The sequence below is a fragment of the Sceloporus undulatus genome, chromosome 2 (genome assembly GCF_019175285.1).
Source record: "Sceloporus undulatus isolate JIND9_A2432 ecotype Alabama chromosome 2, SceUnd_v1.1, whole genome shotgun sequence".
In the NCBI taxonomy this organism is placed as follows: Eukaryota; Metazoa; Chordata; class Lepidosauria; order Squamata; family Phrynosomatidae; genus Sceloporus; species Sceloporus undulatus.
Genome location: NC_056523.1, coordinates 309,918,343 through 309,945,029, shown reverse-complemented (window position 1 = coordinate 309,945,029; position 26,687 = coordinate 309,918,343). Strand labels below are relative to the sequence as shown.

General features: G+C 38.9%; 1 protein-coding gene across 3 annotated transcripts; it reads right to left on the bottom strand.

Annotated features, from left to right (window-relative positions):
* Positions 1-98: 98 nt before the first annotated feature.
* Positions 99-26,683, bottom strand: LMBRD2 (LMBR1 domain containing 2). 3 transcript variants are annotated; one of them, XM_042451377.1, is made up of 18 exons: positions 26,654-26,683; positions 25,376-25,603; positions 24,463-24,560; positions 22,360-22,455; positions 21,574-21,741; positions 19,099-19,309; positions 16,994-17,068; positions 15,864-15,977; positions 15,150-15,333; positions 14,175-14,356; positions 12,480-12,613; positions 11,783-11,891; positions 9,005-9,102; positions 7,909-8,012; positions 6,191-6,237; positions 5,234-5,339; positions 4,367-4,499; positions 99-3,434 (listed from the first exon to the last, which is right to left on the bottom strand). In XM_042451377.1, the coding sequence occupies exons 2-18, from the start codon at positions 25,547-25,549 to the stop codon at positions 3,374-3,376; spliced, it is 2,094 nt and encodes a 697-aa protein (XP_042307311.1). In that variant the 5' UTR covers positions 25,550-25,603; positions 26,654-26,683; the 3' UTR covers positions 99-3,373. The 3 variants fall into 3 exon arrangements, with proteins under 3 accessions (XP_042307311.1, XP_042307309.1, XP_042307312.1); XM_042451375.1 differs by having other exon boundaries at positions 26,512-26,677; XM_042451378.1 differs by having other exon boundaries at positions 4,367-4,496; positions 26,512-26,677.
* Positions 26,684-26,687: the final 4 nt, after the last annotated feature.

Below are 26,687 nucleotides of genomic sequence, written 5' to 3'. Positions count from 1 at the left end.
GGCCTCTAGAAGCTGAAGTTATAGAGTGAACTGTTTTACATCATGATAACATTTCTGGCACTTTATGAATATAGAGCAAAAACTTACACTCCAAGAAGCGTGATGTAATAAAGTTAATTTTAATTTCAACTAATATACAGTATTACATTTTATTTTAATTTAGAAGACAGTAATTAATATAATTCCTTGTTATATATAAATAACAATTATACACCGGCAACAAATATACATCTCATTGTTCATGACTCCAATATACAATCCTTGTTTACAAAGCAATGATTTCTCTAGGAAAGCTACAAGTATCTTATCCATGAGGCATTATCAGAGAGAAAAAATCAGTAACAAAAACAAGTTTTGCATGATTACAGCAGCTAAGAAACCCATATTTTCAAACCCTGTGTTAAGAAATCGAAGTCTTAAACATCACACCATTTTATCTCACTGTAAAAGTCTTACAAATTCAAAAAACTGATCAGCATGACAAATATGCAGAACATCACAAAATCTCAACACAGATGAATCCAAGTACTGCTACTATTTTAGAAACTTACAACAACTTGAAAAAAACTACATCCCTGTGCATTATTACTTTAGTGGCCTGTTGTGTAACTCTATGCAAAAAAAGCAAAAATATTCCCAATACTTATGTTTGGGTTTGAAGTGTGTTAAGAGTAAAACACCAACATTTCAACAATATTTGTAACATGCAGATTTAAATTTCTGGGACTGTCATCCTACCCATGCTTATGTCAAAGCAGTCTGGCATCACAGAATTGTCAATATGGTGCTAGCTTACACTTCTGTCTCCTAAAGGCCATTCCAATGAGGCACGATGTGTTGTTTTTAATGCCAGTACATCTTGAATTATACTGAAAGCCACCCTAAAACAGACCTCAAACATCCCAATGTCAGCAGGCCCTACCTATCCTTCTATGGAAGTCACTGTCATGACCAAACTTTCCGTATTTGTTCTATAATACAAAAGGTAATGTGCTAAACTGCAGTCCAAGACTTGAGCAATCAACTGCCTCTAGCAAATCCTGAGCAAGTTCTCAAGGTTCTCAGTGTAAATATATTCTCCTCAGCCAAAGGAAACAATTAATTTTTAGAATATTAATCAGACTTCCATTTAGGTATTTTAAAAACCTGTAGATTCCACAGTTCTCAATGGCTCTGATATTTTAAATAATTTTTCTTGCCTTTAAAAAACAAATGTGGCAAGTTTGTATTTTCCTGTGGTAGAGGGGATGCCTCTGAAACACAGGTTTAATATTAAAAATTAATCAGTTGATGCAGTATTTCACAAGTTCCTGCAAACACTTTCTAGTTAGCTGTAGCTAACTACATCATTAAAAATCACAAACATTTGCAACATGAAAAACGTTTCCAGTGATATCTTTTTGACCAATGTTTTGCCAAGATCCAGAGATGTTCATGCATTAGGATTCAGCATTTATTTCCAGTTCCATGTAAACTATACGGTATCAGATATTTTCCACAGCCACTAACTTCCAATTTATAAGTCACTTACAATGCTACTTCACTGAAGGTACTGTGAATTACATAAGCACTGTTAACCCCCCCCCCCATGAAGCTTAAACTAAATATTAAAGCAGAAAATGGGTTAGTCATAGAATTGTAACCACTACTGCAGCCCTAATGCTGCAGCCCTGCATAGTGCTAGGTTGCTTGAATCTGCTGGAACAAGTGGAATTTGAACAGCATGTATACGTTGCAGCATTGTCACTTGGTGTTTAACGTACTCAGATCCTTTGCTTTCTTTAATTACTTAAGTATTCTTGTAACTTGTTAAACAGCTTGTTATCATGGTATGAATCACAACATCAGGACAGAGTTAATATTTAACTCCTCACTAGATTGCAGTATGATCACGCTGACCATTAACTGTAGTGGCAAATGATGCTGACCTAACACACTTTTTGAACACACTTTTCCCTCAAAATCACAGAAATCACTGCTACCATTTGTTATGAACATAGTCCTACCTGATACAATGTTCATCATTTGGCCATTTGTTGAAGAGTCTTAGTTTGAAAGTGCAACTACCTATTCTTTACACTGAAAAAAATATACTGACCACAAGAACTGAATCTTTAACAACTGAGATTCCTTATATAAGGCAATGCAACCAGAGTATGACCTGTGTGGCTTAGCATTAAGCATGCTACACATGTTAATTTCTTCAAAATAAAGGTCCAGTTTAGCACTACAAGGACTATGGAAAATATACATTATTAGTGAAGTGGTCAGTTTGTCTGCAGTGAAGATTAAAACATCCAGAGTAACAAAAGTAAAACTGGTTTAGCTGAAACAGCATTTCAGTAGTTGCTTCAAGTCTTAAATGAAATCTCTGTGATGAATTTTCACTCTTCATTAAGCACATGCTTGCATATATGTATTTAAAACAGTATTGGTAAATACTTAAGATTCTACTGGGTCTTTGTTATCATGCACAGCAAATGCCATTCATATGTATATAATGCTGACAAATGATTTTCAGTTCTGGTACAGATGCACAGACATTCCAGAAAATAAGTTATTTTGTATAGATCTGTCCCTAAAATCCTTCAAGCTAAGAGTGGCTTTTTATATCATGCCCATGTTTGAATACTAAGCAGCCCATAAACTATGGATAAGCTAAAGAACTGCATTTAGGATGACCTGACTTCATTGATGAGCCTCCCAAAAGTGAAAGGAAAATACACGAATGTACAAGTGACAACTCTGTTTGAGCCCTAATGTTAATTTATTTAAAACCAAATCTCTATTAACCTTTAACAAACTATTTCCCTGATCCATCTGTAAAAGACAAAATTACCGTTACATATTAATGGGTTTCAAACCACAACTAAATTCTAATAAAGAGGCTTTTAAAATTTTTAACACAAATGTCTCTAGTTCAAAAGAGGTGATACCAGCATATAAACAACTGTGAAGGGCAAGAATACTTGCAATGATGTTCAGTGTCTAGCTTCCAGTTTTCCCCACCCCTAACTTTTATCTTCCCTGTCTCTTTACCGCTCTTGCTGTCTCTTTACCTCACTTGCACATTACTATTCACCTACAGCTCACAATTCCCATATCATGGCAGCAGTGGTGGGATGGGTTTTTGAAGGAGTGAGGGAAAAGATGGGAAAGGCACTGCTGAGGTGGTCGAAGTTTCAGAAACCAAATGCTCCTGCCCATCACAAAACGAGCAATGAATTATACAAAGTGCATTTTAAGGGGAAAAGTTCCTTATTTCCCACATTCCATTTGATTTTTGTAAAGCGAGGTTATTTTGGTTGCAGAATACATTACTGAAAGAGCATTCTCCAAAGCTATGGACTGATGACTCAAGAGTTCAGTGGATTTAGACATCATCAAATATTCTGCTTCGTGACATTGACAAATATCTTCCACCAGGCTGATACCTGTAGGGTATATAAAAAAGTTATGTGTAGAGCTTACATTACAAATGATCAATTTATATATTGTTTTAAAAAAGAAGAAATTACAAAATATCTGTAGTGAGGTCGTATGTTTGCTCTCTCTAAAATTTTACTTTTAGCTTGTCAAACAAAATATAGAAGACCCAAACGTATAACTTGCATTTAGAATGTAAAATCCCAGCAATGTAATTCCATGTAGAATAAAAGACATAGGAATAACCTCAATGTTAGTGATATTTACAGTAGACCCATTGAAATGAATGCTGTTTTAAGTAATTACCTATGTAAATCCCATTTATTCCAATGAGTTTACCCTAACTGGGACTAACAATTGATTTTGTCTGTCTGTTTGTGTGTGTGTGAAATCTATACAGTAGTCCACTCTTATCCATAGTTTTGCTTTCTGTGGTTTCTGTTACCTTCAGTCAGCCATGGTCTAAAAATAATTTGTAGTCATCTCCCCTCCCCCCCCCCCTTTGTAGTTTTGCTCTATGCAATTTCAGTTATCCTCACTCAATTGCAGTCCAAAAACATTATTGGTATGGGGTTTGGTATTATCTGCAGTTTCAGGCATCCACTAGGGGTCTTGGAACATATCTCTGGTGGATAAGGGGAGGGGGACTATTGTACAAATCTAGATGATTATATCATTCAACTGAAGAGCTGACTCCCCTTCCCCATTGGTTTGGGTTTTACGTATTATTTTTTAAGTAATTGTGTAAGATTTCTATCCCTGAGCTCATAAGGGGCACACTGACTTCTCTCGCTATACAGTGGGCCAGCCTATGGGAATTCACCAATAATAGCTACAGGGACTGAGAGAAGGAAGTTATTAATTATGTGCCATCTTGTTATCTGTTGCTGGCTTTGCCTTCTCATCTCCAAAAGGGTTTAAATCTCTAAATATTGCTCACCTTCCTGAATCAGAGTCAAGAGGATCTTCATTAACTGAGTCAGCATTAAAATCCATAGGTTCTGCATCTTGGAGTAGCTCCACTCTGTCCCTTTCATTCCTTCCATTTGACCTGGTGTACTTAGAGGCTACTGCTGCATGATAAATATAAACGAACACACAAACAAACAAACAATCTAAAACATTTAAAAATATTTAAAACAAATAATGGAACAACAAACTATTTTCCAATGTTAGGAATCTACTGCATGGACTCTGTTGTTGTATTTCTCCTTCTGCTGCAGTAAGGTGGAATTACATCACAAAGTGTTCAACTATTACATGCGCATTTTGAGAGAGCTATAAAATGCGTAAAGATAAACTTCAAGAATACATTTTGGGCTGCTTCTCATACTTCATGTCTCTAGGAATCAGCACTAATCACTACTTCATGATGACAGAAAATTTCAGTACAGTTGAAAACCAACCACAGTCCACATTTTTAAGTAGTGACTAGATGCATTCCTAAGTTCAGGCCTTTTAGCTTCTTTGGTTTTTCTCAATAATAATAATAATAATAATAATAATAATAATAATAATAATAATAATAATAGTTTATATTCCGCTTAATCACTTGGAATCCAAGTGGATTACAACAGTAAAACAGGATACAGTTAAAATTACAAAAAACCCTATTCCTCCCCCTTCCCCCCAGTATAAAAACATAGTACTACTATGTACTGTATTGAATTTCTGCTACAAGGAAGCACTTTACCACACCACAAAATTATTTCTGTATGCACAAAAAAATGCTCAAGGCTACTCAGATCTGAAATAGTGACCAAGATTATGATATTAAATGCATGGATCAAAAATGATAAATTCTTACATCTGTTTGTACTCGGCTCCGTGAAGCTGGACTCTTTTTGGTCTGCTTGAACATTTCTGTTTCTAGCAGAATCATCACGGTTGTTTCCATACCTTTCTTTCCATTCCTGACCCAAAATACACAAAAGACACACACATATGCAATCCACATATTACTTTTGACAGTTAGTTACAATTATCATTTAATAGTTTATTATAATAAATTTGTCTTTTCTAGACAAGCAAAATAATAACAATTGTTATATAATAAAAATAGCAATATAACAACAACAGATTTAATAATCTATTTCTAAGATATTCTTTTTACTGTGATGATATTAAATCATTCCTGATATTATGAATCCTTTCACATAAATTGTGACCTCCAAAATCTATACCAGAGGCGGGGTACAGACCGCCGCTTTGCGGCGGTCTGCCGCCGCCGCCAGTAGGTCCGCGGGGGAGCCGGAGCCTTCAGACGGCCCGACTCCCGCGCGGACCGAAAAAAGAAGCTCCAAAATGGAGCTTCTTTTACTGTCGCGTTTGCGACGTAGCGAGGCGCCAGGGGCGCGCTCGCTACGTCACAAGCGGCGCGACACGTCTGGACGCTGTGCGTCCAGTACGTAAAGATGGCGGCGCCCGTATGAACAGGGCGCCGCCATCTTGTACGTATTCAATACGTACTAGGGTTAGGGGGGTGCGGAAGCACCGCCCCTTCCTAATCCTAGTACGTATTGATGACGTACTATTTGGCGGTCTGTAAACCGCCAGAGTTTCCTGCTTGGAAACATTAGCTGGCATAATAGAAAAGAATCCATCTCCCAGTTATGAGTTCTAAAATGTTTCCTGTTTCCTTAGATAAGTTTGTGGTTGAAAAGACACACCTTCAAGCTCATGAAAACTAACATCACTTTTCTGGGATAACCCACAGAAACATGAAACAACCAGTGTTCAACACAGAACTGAGCAAGCCACATACCCTTCTTCTGTTTTCTCCATCTTCTTGTCTTTGACGTTTTCTTTTTTCTAGAAAGTTAATTTAAATATATAGTGAGACATAAATAATCTTAAAACGCACTGTTTTAAAAAAAAGAGCTTGTGGAATATTTAACAAGGAGTTATTGGGGGTTAAGGAGAGTTGTGTGATGGCCTTACATATTTCTATTTTCTTTGGGACTAATTCAGAGCGCACCAACCCAACATCTTCTGCTGCTCCTGAATCATATATATGTTGGGTTCCCCCACTATGGCATCTCTCCTATCTTCTCAGAGGAATTTGTGAAAAAATAACAGAGACGGAGTGGAACAGACAAGGCAAGGATAACTTGAGAATCAAATAGGTTTAGGTACCCCTGCTCTTCCCTGCTTGACAAGGAGGTAGCACCAAACAGACAAAGCAGTGAAAAAAAACACTCACACTTTCTCTGTTCCTCAGTGAGATGACAACCTTCCTCCTGCCTCTCTCCTCTATAGCAGCTGACCTCTACAGCAGCTGATCTCTTTCCTCACAAGCAATTCAATGAACTAGTGGCACCGGGGATGGAAAGTGTCCCTTGTTTTGTCACTGGGCTCACTCCACTGCCTATCAGTCATAACTGGGAAACAGGGTGATGGCAGACAATGATTGGGTGACCTCATTCTCACAGAAGGAAAAACAGATGTTGTTTCATTTGAGTGGATTTCTCCCATGGTTGTTGTGTCTGAATATGTTCAATCCTTGCCCTTCAGTGACTGGGAATATGGAAGAAATCACTGAATGCCTTGGATTGAAAGCAGGGCAGAGGTGGGGAGAAAAGATAAGAAAAAGCAGTTCCACTTTTGATTTAGAAGGTTTGGGGTTCTGGGGGTTCTTCTAAACTAGTACTAGGGGTCAGTGGTATCATGCCCTCAGTTTCAACCTGGGTTACTTCTTGGGCTGTCACGGCAATGGGAAGGTGTTTACACACATCCTGTTGCTTTTCCATGAACCTGCTGCCACTGCATATTCCATACCTGCTCCTCCTGTCCCAAAAGCTCCCACTAAGGCCCATAAAGGCAGAAACAGGAGCACCTAGATACACTCACATGGCCAGGTGCTCCCTCCCAGTGTCAGAGGTCCCAGCGGGGCCTTCAGGACAGATGAAAGGCATTGGGCATGTGAGGCTGCTGGATGTTTGGTAGTTTCCTGGGAACTCCACTGCAAACAGCTGGTCTTTTTGGACCAGATTAAGGTCCCTTTGGATCAGGGTTGGGTGGGGATTGCCAGTTTGGTGTCTCAAGTGGCTGAACCCAGCCTGGGGTTAATGGCCTGTATTGTCCAGACAGGACGATGTGAGACCAGGACTAACACGGGCCTTTTGGCCTATGTGTATAAGCCCAATATGTCAGTTTGGAGAGTCTTGAGCTTGGGTGGATCTAGGAAGTGTCATTAATGTAAAAGAATGTGTTATGTGTAAAAACACAATTACAACCTTGTGTTTCCCCATGCACTCTTGTACCAAATTGACAGTGTTTTTTTTGCTAAGTCTTGGCTAGCTGGACCATGCAACTAGATGAAAAGGAAAAATACAATTCAGTGTCATCCATATATAGATCACACTTTCATTTCTCATTTCAGTATGAGCTCACTCGACATATTTTAAAAAAACAATTGGGATAAAATAAAATCGATGTTGCTCAGACAAGAATATATTGCATAGTAAAAATTCACTTTTTTACCTCTTCGAATTAACTCCTTCCCTTCATCTATTAAGTCTGATGTCATCTCATTGTCTCCCATAAACTGCTGGAATCCCAGAAGATTTAAACACCGGGTTCCTAAACTGATTAAAAATAAATAATAAAATGTTTATTTCTGTGTCAAATAAATAAATAAATAAATAAAATATTAATTGCCAAGAACCATTTAAAAAACTATGGACAGTAGCTGTGAGATGTACAGTTGATCTCAGAATTCAACTTGGGGTAAGATTTAGGAGAAGACTGGGCTCATGTTGCTCTTCTCTGAGTCTTCTCTGCTCTCTTTATCAAGAAAATAATGAATGGGAGTGAAGGTTCCTGCTTTTAAATTAGATCTTGGAAAAATTACTCTTTTGGACTATAACTCACAGAATCCCACTGGGATTTTTCCAAGCTGTGGTTCAAATCAACTCTCTTTGTCACTGACACCCAAGTTGAGAGGAGCAGAGTGTGTGGGTGTATTTGTTATGAATCTGACACCTCCTCATTCCACCCAAGATAGAATCATTGGAAGAAAGTGATAGCTCAAGAGTTGCTTTCCTTAAGAAAGAGCTATTGCAGCAGAACCAGGGGTGCAGATGGGGAATCCCTATCAAGAAATTTGCCACTGAAAGTCATAGCTAACTAATAACACACATCATTGAAAACATTCAGGCAACAGGTGTTAGCCACATAGCTCATAACAATTGGATTCATTCAGATATGGAACAAGATGCCAATAATATGATGGGTAGAGATTTCTATGGTATAAGTTCACTTTAGCTGCTACTACCTAACTCAAGAAGCTTATTTGTTGGCAAATATTGACTCTACCATTATAAACATCACTAACTGGAAACATGGGGGAGGGGGAAACTGAGGACGTATGGATGACTAAACATTTCAAACATGATGGTGACAAACGTGCTAATGTATATATGTTTGTACAGAGAAGACATCCGAATGTTTTAATTTTTCTTTCAGCCTACTGGGAATAGCTGAATATACATTTAAAGCTGGTTTTTCTGGACAAGAGGGTGGCAATTTCAGAAAAATCAATATTTAACAAAATAGATTTAAAGAATTTGTTACCTACCTGAAGTAAGTAGCAATACATAGAATGACAACCAGCATGGGATAATAGATATAAAATCCATCTGCAATGAAGGACAATACTTTCATGGATCCCATAATCTGGAAGGTAAAAAGCAACAGAATTGAAACTCCCTAGTAGTGATAGGTAACTGCTCAGATATTTTTTATTATAATATTGTAAAGCCACACAATGTTTACTGAAGTAATATTTTTCTGTATATGTGCTATATAAACTGTAGCAAATGACAGCTAATTTTACTGTCTACATGTTACTGAGTGTACCAACATAACCAAGAAGAAAGGAAGCATATGCAGTGGCTCAAATCAGTTTTTCCAGGAAGAAGAAGAAGAAGAAGAAGAAGACTTCCATTAAGCTGATGTCTTGTCCTGTGCTACCATCTGCTGGAAAATGGTATACTGGCATTCTGTGGTAATTTATATGCAAGTCAACATACTGCTTTTAACATGTTAACACCCCTGATATTTGTAAAACTGACTCTTGATCTCCTACATATATCGTATTATTCAATTTAGATTTAAATTATACACAACAAATGTACAGAGGTGTTGTTTGTAATCATCCCCAAATCAGAAAACTAACTCTCTTCTCCTATAGAACCAAAGCTTCAAGCAAAGTACTGTATATTCCAGCAGCATTAGAACACATTCTTCCTTGGGACAAGCTGTCATGGAGTTTATATATGCTAGGTATTTTATTCTGTTGTTAGGTATAGGTATGAGAGAGACCTGTTGGCCAGGTTAGATAGCAAATTAAATACTACTATAAGCATTTAGGAATGCTGTGATTACTAAGGGCCAGCATGGCTTTTCATAAAACAAATCATGCCTGACTGATCTTATTTCCCTTGGACAGATGTAACTTGTGGGGTGCCACACAGTTCTGTCCTGGGCCTAATGTTATTCAACCTCTTTATAAATGACATGGATGATGGAATAGAGGGCATGCTTATCAAATCTGTAGATGGTTCTAAATTAGGAAGGGTAGCTAATAGCCAAGAGGAAAAGATCAGAATTTAGAATGGTTTAATACAGTGCGTCTTCGCCTTACGCGCGCCCGCCATACGCGGCCTTGAGCATATGTGCTCAAGCTGCGGCGCGCGCGCGGGGCAGAGCGTCCCATTCAATTGAATGGACGCGTGCGCCCGTTGTGCCCTGCGCGCGCCCGCACTGCCACGCACAAGCCCCATTGTTTCCAATGGGGCTCGAGCATAGGCGGAATTCGCCTTACGCGGAGGGATCCGGAATGGATCCCCCGCGTAAGGAGAGGACGCACTGTAATTGCAGAGCTGAGCCAAAATTAACAAAATCAACTTCTACAGGAATAAATGAAAGGTACTATTGAATCACAGAGGTGGAAGAGACCACAAGAGCCATCCAGTCCAACCCCCTGCCATACAGGAATATATATTCCTGACAGATGGCCACCCAGCCTCTGTTTAAAAACTTCCAAAGAAGGAAACTCCACCAACTTCAAGGCAGTGTATTCCACTGTCAAACAGCTCTTGCCATCAGGAAGTTCTTCCTAATGAATCTTTTTTTCCTGTAATTTGAATCCATTGTACTATGTCCTAGTCTCTGGAACATCAGAAAACAAGCTTGCTCCATCCTCAACATGACACCCTTTCAAATAGTTAAACATGGCTATCATATCACCCCTTGACCTTCTCTTCCTCAGGCTAAACATAACCAGCTCCCTAAGCTGCTTCTCATAGGGCATGGTTTCCAGACCTTTTACCATTTTGGTCACCTTCCTTTGGACACATTCCAGCTTGTCAATATTCTTCTTGAACTGTGGCGCCCAGAAAAACAAAATACACAAATATAGGACATGTGAGAGTTAGCTTGACAGCAGTACATCTAAACACAATCTAAGCATCTTGTTAGAAGACAATGAATTGAAAGTGTGATGCGGCAGCCAAAAACACCAAAACAATCTTAGACTGTATCAACAGGAGTATAGTGGCCAGACTGAGGGAAGTAACAGTACCATTCTATTGTGCTTTGGTTAAACTTCACCTAGAATACTGTGTCCAGTTCTAGACACTACAGTTTAAAAAGAGTAAAAAACAAAAATATGTGCAGAGAAAGGCAACCACAACTGTAAATGTTTGGAAACAAAGCCCTGTGAGGAACTAATTAGGAAGCTGGGTATGTTTTGCTTGAATTAAAGAAGACTGAGAGGTGATATGACAGAAGAACCATCTTTAAATATCTGAAGGGTTGTCCTAAAGATGAGCAATCTTCTTTTTGCTGCTCCAGAGACTAGAACATGATCCAATGGATTCAAATTACAAGAAAAGAGTTTCTACCTAAACAATAGGAAGAACTTCCTAATGATAAGAGCTGTTGACACTGGAACAAGCTGCAAAAAAAGCGTGACAGACCTTCATTCTTTCAAGTCCTTAAACAGATGCTGAATTGAGCTTTACTTCTATTTTCCTGCACGGAAGGAGAAATAGATTACTTTTCTGGTCCTTCTAATGATACCATTACCAGACAAAATGTAAGCTCTTTTAAGTACCACTGGTTTCAACAGGACACGTAAGCACATTCTTTAATAAAGGAGGCTTAAAAGAGCTTAATTTTAGGAAGTTTGTATTTAAAAATACAAAATGAAACAGAGTTAGTGGTAACAGAATAATTTTAAATGGCAAAGAGATAAAAATATGTAATAGAGAAACAGCTTCCAGGCAGCAAACAGCACCAAAGGAGGTATCAGATTATCTTAATTACAGATTGTACAGATCTGTTTACTTACAGATGTATATGCAGTTGGCTGATCAGTGGTTCGTTTAGAAATGGATGAATCCATATGAGTCAAGCCCAGGAAATTCAGACATAATGGAGGAGTCAAACGGCAGAACAGCCTACATGAAAACAGGTGACAATTCTGAAACCATTTTCTTCTGCATTTGGCATCTACCTCTTCCATCTGTTATTACTAAGGCATGACCAATCAATTATATTGTATCTTTATAAACAATTAAAAGCTATACTGATATATATCAGAGACAGGGAAGATGTGGCCCTTGAGATGTTTTTAGACTGCAACATCTGTCAGCTTTCACTGTTGGCCATCAACATCAATTGAACATCATTCAATGCAGTTCAACATCATTCATGCCTGTTACATGTATATCCTGGTGTTGCCCATCCTGAACTACTGGAATGTTGAGAACTAAATAAATATGTTAGCATTCACTATTCTTTATGCAAACTTTCTTGTTTGTCAGCATTCACAAAGTGGGTTCGATCTAGAACTTGGAGAATGGAACAGGCAGCAACTGATATGGGGTGACGACGAGTGTAGGGCAATGAAGTCTGCCAATCCTTCTTCTGTGAGAAGAGATCAGGATGTACATCCAAGATTCAAGTATGTTATACTGAATTTCTCTCTTTACATAATCCTTGACTATTTAGGACTAGCCAAGTAACAAAATAAATTATCTACTCACATGCCACTGAAAAGCAAACTATATGCATCTGTCTGATGGTGGGAGGCTAAATAATAATAGTTGAATACACGGATCCTGAAGACAGTAGAGTAAACACAAATACTGAGGAAAAAGATGGTAAAGAAGCAAGCCATCTGCAAGACAAAAGATGTAGATTTTGTTTGCATTCAACTAAGGATAGACACAGATTCTTAGTTACAAAGAAAACAACAGACTAAGTTGTTATGTGTTCTTTGTCCAAAGGGACACAGTATGAAAGGAGAGTATGAAAAGAGAAGGATGCATATAATATTGCTTATGCACTGGACAAAACATAGGCCAGCAGTATGATTAAACTGTCCTTTTTAGCCCTGCATTTTGATAATGACGCATGGTCTTCGGGTCAGTTCAAATGTCTAATTTTCTCTTTAAAGTAATATGATTGTCTATAGAAATGATGTTATTCATGTGGTCAGCTGCAGCTGATTGATATATTTCTGCATTCTTCCCTAACGGTAACCACACATATAGGTGCAGTCTCACCATGGTTCACATTAGCTGCACTTAGATATCTATGGGTTACTCAGGAAAAAGTTTGGACTCATTTTCTATGTTCCAGAGTGCCATACACAAGAAAAAGTGTGATTAAGGCCTGGGTTACCAGTGAGCTGAGCTTTTGGTTTATGGATGCTATGCAGCTAGGTGAGATGCCAAAGATGGTTTAAACTTTCTTTAAACTTCTAGAGCAAGGGTGGATGGGAAAACCTTGCCTCTGCAGATGTTTTGACTTATGCTTCCCATCAATCCCACCCACCATGGTCAATTGTAAGTGACTGTAAAACCAAAGGTCCAAGAAATCCCCATTAATGAAGCAGAGAATAGTGGACTGTAGTTAGTCCACATTTATCCCTTTGCTTCACCTCCTGACATTCTAGCCCAATCCATTCAACAAAATTTCACTGTTCTGAGTTCCATCCAGTTTACTTTTACTGACTCTACTGGGAATAAACAGGCTTAAATCAAAAGTATTCCTGGTAAATAAGATTCATACAGAACTTAATGCATATTGAACTGTGTAACTATCTCAAGTGTAAAGATATATCCTTATATACCAAAGTCATTTAACCCACAGTAAATACTGAGGAATCATTCAAGTCACAGTCTTTCCCATTTCTATTCACAAGCTAGACAGTGAAGAAATATGAAAACAAATTAAATTCATGTGAAATGTGGTGCTGGAGAAGAGTTCTACAGATACCTTCAACTTCCAAAAAGATGAATAAATGACATAAAAATAGGCCTGAACTTTCCCCAGAAGCCAAAATGACTAAACTGAAGCTATCGCACTTTGGACATACTAAGGGTCAGAATGACTCATTGGAAAGATAATAATGCTCAGTAAAGTAGAAGGCAATACAAAAAGAGGAAGATCACATTATAGATGGATTAAGTGAATCAATGAAGCCGCAGCCTTCAGTTTGTAAGACCTGAGGAGCGCTGTTGCTGATTATGATACTTAGAAGTCTTTCATTCACAGGGTTTCCATAAGTCAAAGCTGATTTATGGCAACAAATAACTATTTATGTATTTATTAATGGTATTTATATTTTGCCTCTCTTGGGATTCAAAGCAGCTTGACAGTTTGATAGACAGACAAATGATAGGTTTTTTTAAAAAAACAACTGTGTTAGAAGTCTCAAGATTTAGGAAACTGACCTCTATGTAGAAATAGTTGTAATTCTTTTCTGCTAGTTGTATGAAGACAGCAAACAGGGAGAGAACTGGCTTTGTGCTGAAGAATGTACATTCCGACCACACGACAATGATAGAAAATGTGGCTAAAATAATGGCAAGAATCCTGTGGAACCATGGTCGCAGAAGACACTCCCAATACCATTCTGGGGGGAGAAAATAACTTGGAGGTTAGTAAAGAAGTTCTTAAGTAAGGCAACAGAAAGGGAAGAAAAATAAATTTAAAACTGTTTGTTTCTACTAACAGCAGATCTAAGCATGAGCAATTTTACCTGAGAAGAGAAGCAGGCTGGAAGATAGTGCAGGATATATGCAGAGATACCAGTTGGATTGGCCAAGTGTTTAAGAGTCCAACTTTCAAGCCAGCATGGTGTAGTAGTTTGAGCATTGGACTAGGACTCTGGAGACCAGGATTTGAATCCCGGCTCAGCCATGGAAACTCACTGGGTGGCCTTGGGCAAGTCACACTCTCTCATCTTCAGAGGGTGGCAATGGCAAACCCCTCTGAAGAAACTTGCCAGTACCGAGATAGGTTCACCTGAGGGTCTCCATAAGACGGAAACAATTTGGAGGCACACAACATGCAGAGGCACTGAAGTGCCCCAACATCTTGTTTTATTGTTAGCCGCTTCAATCTTTGGAGAAGCAGGATACAAATTATCATTATTTCAAGACCTATACATGCACCTATAGGCCTATGGAGGAGAGTGAAGGGGAAAAGAGAAATGTTTATGAGAAATGTATCTTTAATAGGTTGATTTGAAGTCTTTGGGCTAATCCAAGTTTAGTCCCAGGTGCCTTGCCATCAATGTGATTTGCATAAGTGGTGAGCAACGAATCCCAACCATTTCAATGGGTATGTATCCACTGCTTTTATTATATTATATATTTATCATATTATAAAACACTATATTTTATTATTTGACTGACAGCACATACCAACAGTTGGTGTGTAGAGGTACTGGGTAACTTTGCTTTCAGGTTCTTGAGGCTGAAAAGTATGAACAAATTGATGAGTGGCACTGGTTTCATTTTTTGCCACATCCTCCAGGTAAAAGGCTTGTTCTAACAGAATTCTCCACTGGACCTGTGTACGGCGATGCCTTTGAACTGAATAAATAACCTAATAAAACAAAACCAATGTTCCATTTGTTCATGGCAATAATAAGTGAGTAAGGAAGATAAATACATTTTATATACATGTTATTCAAATACTCCAATATGTGATTGCCTGACAAAGTATATTTTATCCTCACAGTACATACAATATGCACACAACCAAATAAAATTGATAACATGGACAGCAATTGCTAAAGCTACCAATTTTTCTTTTGATTTATATTTACATAATCAAATGTATTATGAGCAATTAAACACATACATATTTGTTTTCCATTGCCACTCTTTTCTCTATATTACTTTTTGATAATTGTAACTATAATTGTCTTCTTCCTTCCTTGTAATATCCCTTGTAACCATCAGAAAATGTTACAGAGCTACTTGTTCAGAAACATTGAGAAATAATATTTTGGAAACCATATAGAAAATTAGTTTCTAATTAACTAATTTGTACAGATGTCTTCACATACTAAACATTCTATTCAGGCTAGTTCTCAGTCCATTTAAAAGACATTTAAATTGTCACTTAGTTACCTGCTTATGAAGTTTGACAAGGCTCTTCTCTGTTGGATAAGTATTGGGTCTTTCTTCAAAATCTTCATAGTCATCCATGTTTCTACCCATTCTTTCCTGATACTCAGTAGGACACTGAGATAAAAAGAAGGTATGTCTCAATATTGGCAGCATGACACACCACTGTATTAACCACACTGTTTGACAGGTAACAGGAGCCTTGCAAATGGAATCTGAAAACTACTTGCTTTATTTCTCATTGCCTGCTAGCTCCTCTTTCCCCTTTCTATTCCAAGATTCTCCGCCCGTAAAGAGAGGTGTAGGGTATTTCCTACCCCTGGCTCATTCTGTTTTTCATGTGTTATTCTGTTCTACCAATTTCTTGCAGTGTTTGAGTTTAGATGCAAATGTCACTGCTTCTGAATAATATAAAAATATATAACAAAACCTTTTATCTTTTGCACACTTTCAATGGCTGTTTGTCAGCATTGTTCTCCTAATCTACTGATACTGTTTTAAACAAAACTGGAAGAATTCCATCAATATGTGGTCAATCACAGGCCATCAGGGCTGGTGACCACCACAACTGCATGGCACAACATAGGCAGGTTACAGACTGCCATAAAGTACGCGCTCCACGCGTACTAGGGTTAGGAAGGGCCATATTAGGGTTAGGAAGGGTCTTACCTTCCTCACGGCCCTTCTTCCTAGTATGCGCGGAGCGTGTCCTTAATGGCAGCGCCCATCCACATGGGCACTGCCATTTTGATGTCTTGGACGCATAGCGTCCAGATGTGTCATGGTGGAAGTGACGCCGCGAGGGTGCGCTTCGCCCCTCGCGGCGCCACTTCCGCATTTTTGCTGCGCCGGGAAGCCTCGTGGTCTGGCTGCTGGGGCTTCCCTCCACAGCGAATGGCGGCGGCAGGAAAACGGCCGCTTGAGGGCGGTCTGTAACCCGCCATACTGTTAACATGGTTGTCTGAGAAAAAGCATAGCTCCTACTACCACTGTTTTGAAGGCAGGGAAAGAAGAGGGAACATATCCTGTTGTCCAAGTAATGAAGTCACAACTCACCTTGCTGTGTTGCAGTGGAAGTTTCATAACATACTAGTGTTTGTCAAAATATGATATTGCAAAGTTCCATTAGTTACCTTTTTTAATATTGTATCCACACACTTCCTTAAAGGGTGATTGTATTTGATACTTTCATTTACTTTGCTGACCTCCTGTTTGAAAGAAGTAGAAATATTTTTCTTTGCATGTGAAGTTAAATCCCTGAAATGATACTCAACTTAAACATTTAGATAACAGTATAACTGTAGGCCTTCTGTCAAGCTACCGGTAATGCAGTCTAATTAATCATTTTGACTGGAAATCTGTTTGAACACAAGATAAAAGCATCGGCAGATAAACTCAGTTCTAAAGTCTTCTTTATACTTTTTACCAGAAATTCTTAAAATTCCAATAAAATTTCTGGAACCACAAAGACTAGCAAAAAAGAATAGACATGGTCTGAAATGTAATTACTTTTACTAGCAGGAATTAAATTAATGCACATTATGAGCAGATTTGGATAATCATCCAAACTGAGGTGGGCACCTGCTGTGGGGCTACGTGTCACTTTTCAGCTTTGTCAAATGCTCGAGATCATATTTCTTGTTTTTCGTACATCAAAAACATGTTAGCAAATTAAAGTGCCTCCATGCATATCACTACCCAAAGATTATTTTTATGGCACAGATCTGGGCTGGGGAAAGTGTGGCTCAGGGGTCACAGAAAGCTCCCAAGTGTCCACAATTCTTTTTCTTTGAAAAAAAAATGTGACTATTTTTTGGCCCCAAATGCTCCCGCAAGGTTTGGGAGTCAATTTCTCCATGTTTTTGCCTATTGGCCATTTTAAACCCTCAACAGGATTTCTCCTCGCCCCCCCCCCCCCTATAATTGATCCAGAAGATGACCTCAGTATCATTTTCTATTGGAAAAAAAGGCCTCTTCTAGCTCTAAAATGGCCTAAGGATCAAAAATATAGAGACATTGCTGCCATGCCCCCTAGATAAAGAAGTCTGAGTGTTTTTGACGGCAAAAAAGATTTTCAAACTTCAGGGGGTGGTACATCTGTCCAAGGTCCCATGGGGAGCAGTTGGCCTTCTAACCTCTGACAGGTTCACACTCTTAGGGTTTATAGCTGTGAATGAGATGTGGTAAGCCTCAGAGTTGGACACTCCACCCTTCTTCTAAACCTTTAGGTGGAAGAGAGTGAAAAGAGAGTATTCACTTTTTATTAAGCTACAATTTTCCACCACATGGGAACCTGGGAAATTGTGATTTACTGTATGTACTCATGTATAAGTCTAGAAATTTTAGTAAAAAAAAATTGACCCCTAAAACTTGGGTCAACTTATCGACAGATCAACGTACTTTAACTACTATCAAACAAGGTACGCTCCTCTTCTCCAAGTAGAGTGGCAAAAGCCAAGAGCTTAGTCCATCCCTGGAGCACCTAAAAGAAGCACTCCCTTTTTTCTCTGCTGTGGTGCTACCTCTGATGTTTCTGAATGCCTGGGCGAGAAAATGGTGGCAGTGGCAGCTCTTTGGCATTTCCCCTCAAAGGAGCACTGAGAGGCTTTGAATAAGACAATTATGTGTGTTTGTCGGCTTTTCTGGGTTAAAATCAGGCAAAGTTAAAGGCTGTAATAACTGCTAATGTAGTCACCATTTGCTTTGCTTTTCTACCGTTTTTGAAGTGTGTGTGCATGTTTTCTTAGCTCCTCTTGTGTCTGGCTGTCTCCCTCACACATTGTGTGAGTTCCCTCCTTATCCATTCACCTTTTAGGGTGAGAACAGTTATTCTTGCCAGAATTTTGTAAATTCTTTGGCATCATTTTAGTTTGCTTTGTTATCTACATCCTTTGTTACATTTTGTTAAGTTTTACCATCAATATCCATGGTTCATATCAAAATCTATAGTTTGCCCTCCGTATCTGCCCTCAGCTTATACACAAGGCCGGCTTATAGTAGAGTATATATGGTATATTAGTTCTAGTTAGCAGAAACAAGACAGAATAGCAAAACATTTCTAAAGCAGGAAATTGTATAAATACTGCACTGGATGTAATCCAATGATTATGTGACATTCTTTCTTTCATCAACTTAATATTTACTTTTTGATATTTTCTTCTCCCACAATCTCCAAAGCACATTAGATTCTTAATTACTTCCTGCCCACTTCTGCATTTGGGTGGCAGGGTTTACTTGCCTCCATAATATCCTCCAAGTTTTCTTCTGCATCTGCCTTCTCAGTCATCAGTTTAGCAGCCTTGAAGTAAGTCTTCATAAGAAGGTAACCTTTCTTTGCTCCATTCCAATGAGAACGTGGAATTTCAACCAAGCCATATCCTAAGAGCAATACCAGAAGAAAGAGGCCCCAGGTGTTGGCAGCAGCTATTCCAATTGTCTGAAGTTGACTCCTAAGAGAGACAGTGAGGCCAACAATTTTACATGCAATAATTAATTATGATCTTTGTTCAAAACAGAAACAACATGAACTCACATTTTTACAGTATCTGAAAAAATAGCAAAATGCCTACTGTTTCTACTTTATTTTTACACTTCTCATTTGGCTAAAGATTTCTTTAACAGAGCATGGTCTCTATGTATTAAGTGAAGTTAGGATCTATTTGTTTTCTGTTTACCTTTCTATCTTCAAAAAGTTCCAAGGAACTTATATGGACTTTCCAGATGGTCTATTATACAAGGGCTATCCAGATCCCCAGTTCTGACAATATGAAATATTGTGTAACAGAACAAAGACAATCTATTACTTTCTACTGCCATGTTGTTTTATACATAGACTATGGGCAGCAAATGCAATTAACCATGAGTCAATTAATCCTTACGAATCTGCTGCAATGGATTATGCAGCTTTATAGATCACACACCACATTTTTAGCACAGAAGTGACAAATTATACAGGTTTTTAAGCCACTGAGAAACTAATATTAGCTAGTACTGACTATTCTTTCAGTTCTACATCATCTATGCATGATAAATACTAATTATTTCCCGTAATTAAGTTGCATGAAGAGACAGCAAATCCCTCTAAAATATTAATAAGGAGCAGACTGATGCCTTGAGATCTCTCCTTGCTAAACACACCCGAAGCAGGAAGATAAAAAACTAGGAAAATTAAATGGAGAATCCATCATATTAGGGAAAGGTATATTATGCAGGAAGAAATGGCTGACCAACTAGAAATGTTAAAAATGATATTGAAATCTTGCAATGCATGTTATCAGATTTGGAAAGTTAACATCCTATCTTTTCAAGAATTGAGAGTATGAATCAAAGAAAGTGGCTGGCTCCACATGACTATGGGCTAGAAAAGACGGCCCTTTAAAGCTGCTGTTTGGGCAGCTTGGGAGCACGGTGTTTATACGCCACATGCTCCATGCTGTCCTGAAGCTGTTTGGAATTCGGGCGGACACCCAGATGGGGGTGGGTTCAAGGCACTCTGGCAGCGCAGCATTTGTATGCCACCAGAGCAGTTTGAAACCAACAGGGGACTGCAGCAGGGTGGTAAAAGCTGCTTTTTCCCCATCCGAAAAAGGAGTAGATCTTTCATCCCTAAGTGTAAGACTTACACTTCTTAATTGGTTTCCTATAATAGAGCTATCCTATAACATGTCAATTCAGAGTGAAATCCCAGATTTTAATGAGGCTTACTTGGTAGGTATAGAATTGGAGCTTCAGGCAATTAAGAAAGAACAGATTGTAATATAGGCTTGGAAGTTGCTGTTCAAAACAATAAAATTCAATTGTATATTTTTTTGTGGGTTTTTCAGGCTATGTGGCCATGTTCTAGAAGAGTTTATTTCTGATGTTTCATCAGCATCTGTGGCTGGCATCTTGGAGGAATAAACTCTTCTAGAACATGACCACATAGCTCGAAAAACCCACACAAAAAACTAGAGATGCTGGCCGTGAAAGCCTTCAACTTCACAAAATTCAATTGTACAAGCTACTTCTGACTGCTTAAAGCAATACTTGTTGTGGCTCGTGTGCTGCGCCCATAACCTTTATTGGGACCTATGGAAATGACATGCAGTGTCCACCACGACCACCTGCAGAGTTCAACCATGTCGACAGGACGCCAAGAAGAAGGAATCTGTGAAGATGTCTTCAATTAATAATGACTCTTACAAGTCTTCACTCTAAATGAGGGCTTTAATCTTCCTTTGCAGTATTTACAACATAGATATACACAGTGTATTGGACATCCGTCTCTAATACACACTATTTACACCAACCAACAATAACACAACCTCTGAGGCATCCACATTAACACACAACCATCTCATTGCCTCTCAGTAACAGACTCAGCCCACTCTGAGGCACCAACTGTCTCTCTCTCTCTCTCTCTCTCAGTGACATCAACATTCCGATGATGCCCTGTTTGAATGCTGACACATTAGCTGCCACTGGAGCTGTAAATTACCTGCACAACAGCTCCCCCTAGTGGCCACACCAATGTCATTTCCTGACAATACTGTGGTTCCCAGTCTATTTCTACCAACAAGTTGTGTAATAATGTTTAATTGAAAATGAAATTCAAAGTAAGTCCTTAAAATCAAACTCCATAAGAAAGATTTAACTAAACTGTCAGTGATATAACTACTAAATAACAATCTCAGTCTTCTAAAGATTTAGAGTATTAAAGGTTTAGGAATCTTACCATTGTAGGTTGATCTTTGGATTTATGGCCACATATATTAAGAATGCTCCAAAAATCAGAAGGTATGTCCCATAATAGATAGCATTCTCAATTAGTGCAGTTTTAATCTTTCCAGTAATAGAAAAACCTCCTGATCTGGCATATGATTGCATGAAGGGCAACAAGATCCTAGAAATGAACAACCAAATTAATTAGGCAAACTAGTTTCATGTTCTCTATCCATTTTTCATATGCATAAAGTATAACTCAGCAGAAACAAATACAAATATAATCACAAGTCTTGGGAAATAGTGGCATCAACTTGAAACTATTCACTCCCCAGCTGGGAGGGCTGGTCATGGCACAGAAACCAGCACATAAAACTAGTTTCAGGATTACCACTGCAGCATTTACACATTTGAGATTAATGCCACTTGCTGATATCAGTAAATTCAATGGGCTATCTGTAACTAAAACAAAGACATTTGCTGAATCACTAGTAGGCCCAGCACCACATGCACAGCATGGGCAAGTCCTTCCCACAGATCAAACCTGCACCCCATTTTAATCAAAGTTATTCTGTTTCACTGGAACCTGAGGAGGAGTTGAACCAGAATATACTACTCCTAATGTTAAGACATTTGGCATTTCTCTGTGAGCAAAGATGCACTTTCACTAATTTTACCAAAATCCATCATTTTGACCAACATATAAGTGCTGCAGCTTATAGCGAAGCCCTATTACATTCCTTGGAACATATTGGTCTGATTCGTTTTAGCCATTTCAGAAGTTTTTCCAGCTCCTTACCAAGTTAAGAACTGTGATGTCCAGTACACTACACGCCAAAAGATAGGCATAATTCCATCAGGAATATAACTCCATGGTTTGAAACATTCATGTTTTCTGTAAAAAGGGTAAGATTCAGTACCATGCAAAAGAAAAGATATATAATATATAGGTTTGTTTTTTTTTAAAGAATTTGTCTTCAAAAATCCTATTTAACTTTTCAGTACATAACAGCAGGGATTATATGCTGCTATGAAGTAACAAAGCCCATACCAGAGCTACATAAATTTTAGGCAAATTGGGAAAAAAGTGTACAGTGCTAAAACATGCCTGCATAACATTTCACACATGCATCAAGTTGCAACATCCAAATGTAACAGTGATATTTATCATAATCATGTGCATCCTGAAGGTAGAAATGCCGAGGATGGATCTCAGTCCTTGATACTATATACAACTTTACGGGTATGTAATGTTATGAAATAGCCCTGCAAGTCACTAAAAAAGTAACCCACAACTCTTATTAGTCCTGGTCACCATGACCAAGAATCAGGAATTATCAAAGTTGTAATACTAAAACATCCAAAGGGTATCAGATTAGTTAATCTGTCTATTAGATAATCAAAGCAACATTTGTCCTGCTTTGTACTCATGGTGAGTATCCCAGATGTGAGATTTCCTTCTGTTTTGTATACCATGGGTTGTGTGTACACAGACACCCATTTCTTTTACTCCCAGCATCTGGCACTGAACAGATTGACCAGGCCACACATGGTATCTGCTGGGGTTTGGTTCCAGGCCCCCTCGTGGATACCATAATTTGTGGATGCGCAAGTCCAATTAAATACAGCGGCATAGTGAAATGGTGTCCCTTATATAAAATGGCACAATCAAGGTTTGCTTTTAGGCTATTAATAAGGTGAAGTTGTAGAAAGGAGGGAAATTCATATTAACTAGAGGCTTGATTAAATAGATGTTTAAGTAAATGGTAAAAAGAGGATTGGAAGTCATTTTAGATTCTTATTTCTTCTTCTCTTTCCTCTTTTTTCCCATTCCTTTCTCTTTTGTTTTTTATAATTTTCTTGTGTAGTCGTAGTTTCATGTATTCTGGAAAATTTCAATAAAGCCCCCCCCCCCCAAAACCTACCCCACCCAAAGGAGCCTTTCTAATAAAGAAAAAAAAAACTGAGGAAAGTCGTTGAATGGATTCTATTTTACAGCCATGAAACTCATAAATGCAAATTACATTGGTTACTCAGACTCAAGTCATGGCTCAGAATAGCAGCTCTATTGTCATTATCTCATCATGCCATCCAAGTACAATTTTTCATCCTTTCAAAGGTCAGTTATGGATCATAACTTTTGGATTGCTCAGAGCTTACAGAGATAATTTATCATCGGCTTCAAGACAAAAGGAAGTGGAGCTTGGTGAACAGGTAGCTTGCATGGGTGGTTAGTGGGAGAGTTTTGAGAGGGAGGCCCAGAGTTCTGTTTCAGTGCCTACTTAAGATTACTAAATACAGATGATGAGGGAGTTGTTGCAGTCACCTACAACAGCTGTGGTATGTTGTGCTCTTGTTGGAGGATGTGGGTTACTACACCTGCAACCAAGTGCAAGTTGGTGGCCCTGTTGGAAGACAGTCCAGCAATATGAAGTCTGTTTATCTGTGCTTCAGTATAATAGACAGCGTGAGGTTTTCTTGGACAGAGCAGGCTGTCCTGGATGAGGAATGCAAAGGTGATTTCTTTGTGAAGGTCAGTTCCCAAATACAAGGAGGAAGACTCTTGCAGGAATGTGGCACATAGTACTAGAAGGACCAGGGATCATTCTGTGCATTTGGAGCTACAGAATCAATTCAAAGCCCTCTCCCTTGCCAGTGATAGGAGCAGCAATAACACAGTAATAGTCATTAGAGAACATGTAGGTAATCCTGGAAAACTAACATCTCAAAGCTGCTACAAGATCCCTCTGCATACTAACTACTCAATTTCTAACATACTACTACTAACATACTAACTTTCCAGACTAACATGGCTATGTCTTTGAATTCTAGCTTTTTCCTTATTTGATAAAACTATGACATTTTCTAGTCATAATTTTCCCCCCCAAAAGAATGTCAGTACCTTGGAGGAGAAATATTGTTTTGGTGGAGCGGTGATCCATTGTTGGTGGGAGATGTATATGATCCATTTACATCAAGTTTACATCGATTATATATAGTCTAGGGGAAAGAACAGAAAAGTAAAATGAAAAGGGGAGGGGGAATTAAAGAAAGATACCAGTCTATTCATGTGTATATTTAAACCACAAATTAATTTTCACTACAAATCCAAATAAATCAGCTTCTTTACTAATAAAATACAACATGTATTAAACAAAGATGAAGAGCACAGAACTGGATGTTCTTTCTGGCTCAAATCAGCAACAGCCATCAACAATCATCCTCATACCGGAGGAAGCACCAACAAGGCAGAGGGATGCCATGTAAGAGGCTTGTATCTTTCAAAACAGAACAGGAATCAAGACTTGACAAGTGTTTACTGCAGGCCACTGATGTAATGTCAAGAACTAATAGAGCAGCTCTGTTTCCCTGGTGCTAATATAAATTGGTTTTAGCAAAAAAAGGTGTGCAAAATAAGGGGTTCAGTTAGATATGAGGCTTTTCAGAAGCAGATGGAGAACAGCTGCCTCACTTTTACCAGCCGATGCTGCTGCTGCTGTATCTCTTGTGGCAAAACTGTTACAGCAGGGGCTGTAAATACTAAATTGTCAAAATAGAGCTGATGCCTCATTTTGCTTTAGGTAGAGCAACATCATATTTGGTTTCTCATTTTTAAGAGATTCCAAGTATTGCTTCCTGAAACGGATCTATTTTGAAAAGTCAACACTTTGATGCGCTGGCTCTTTTATTAACCATTGCTGTCCACTTAATAGAAAACCTTTATCTGCTACTCTAGCCTGGGATATTTTGCGCATACATAATCAACTTTCATAGAAAAGGCACTGGGGAGGATGAGCAAAAATGAGATTCCTTACCGTAGTGACATCCAAAGGCAATATAAAGACCATAAGAAAGCAAAGGTGCCAAGCTAGTAGTGTTGCAACAATCACAAGTTTGTGCTGTTTTCTGAAATCTCCATATCGATGTAGTATGATTAATGCCAAAAAGAAGACGACTACTATCTCAATGCCTAAAGCTGCGCCGCTCATTATTGTCCAGTGATTCCAGCCAGGATGCACAGCTCTTTTAGAAGGGGGTCATAGCTATAAATAAATAAAAAACAGTTTGTTTACAGTAAAACTATTGACTATAATACCAAAAGCAGCCCTAGATAAGTGCTGTGAGTATTTTCTTCCCTATATCCCAGTAACGGCTCCTTCTTTCCCACCAGAAAGCACACAATACTGCGACCGGAAACCAAAGAGCCATACTTTCTGTGAACCATGAAGGGCTTTGGGGCTTCAGTTTCTCAAACAAAAGCTCCTCTGCCACAAAACAATCCAGGTCTGAAACAGAAGAGATTCAAGAGTTGCACAGAGGCTTGGCAGTCAAAGGCCCAAAACACACTGCAGAAATAATCCAGTTTGACACTGCTTTAAATAGCCTGGGCTCAATGCCATGGACATCTGGGGACTGTAGTTTCCTGAGACATTTAGCCTTCTCTTTTATATTGTTCTTAGCGGATGTTGTTTTATTATTGTAATATGTTTGTTAGAATTGTCATTTGTGAGTCGCCTTGGGTCCCTTTCTGGAAGAAAGGCGGCATAGAAATCAATCAATCAAATAAATTCTCTGTCAGAGAGGGCTCTGGTGCCACAATGAACCACAATTCCCAGGATTCCCTAGCACTGAGCCAGGGCAGTTAAAGCGGTCTCAAAGTGGGTTATTTCTGCAGTATGGTTTTGGGCCAGAGAAGCCTAAATGCCTCACAAATAGCACAGTTCCCAGGATTCCCTAAACACTGAGCCAGGGCAGTCAGAGCGGTCTCAGAGTGGGTTATATCCGCAGTGCGGATGCTTCCTGAAGAAACGATAACAAGAGCGGCTCCCTATATGCCATTCCTCCCCATATATATATATATATATATATATGGGGCTTATTTGTTTATTTAAAAAGGCGTATTGTTCTCCGCCCAGGAGGCCCTCCCGTCCTCCCTGCCTTCCCCACTTACTGCGGCCTCCTCTCCTGGCTCCATGGCCGTCCCTCTCCGCTCCCTCTTCCCCCCTTCGCCTTTCTCGGCCCAGGCTTCTCTTGCTAGCGCTCTCCCTTCCTCTGTTTCAGGGAAGGCTGCTGGAGCCCTCTGCCCTACTCGCCTCAGCCTCTGACATGATTTCCTTCCTTCCGCCC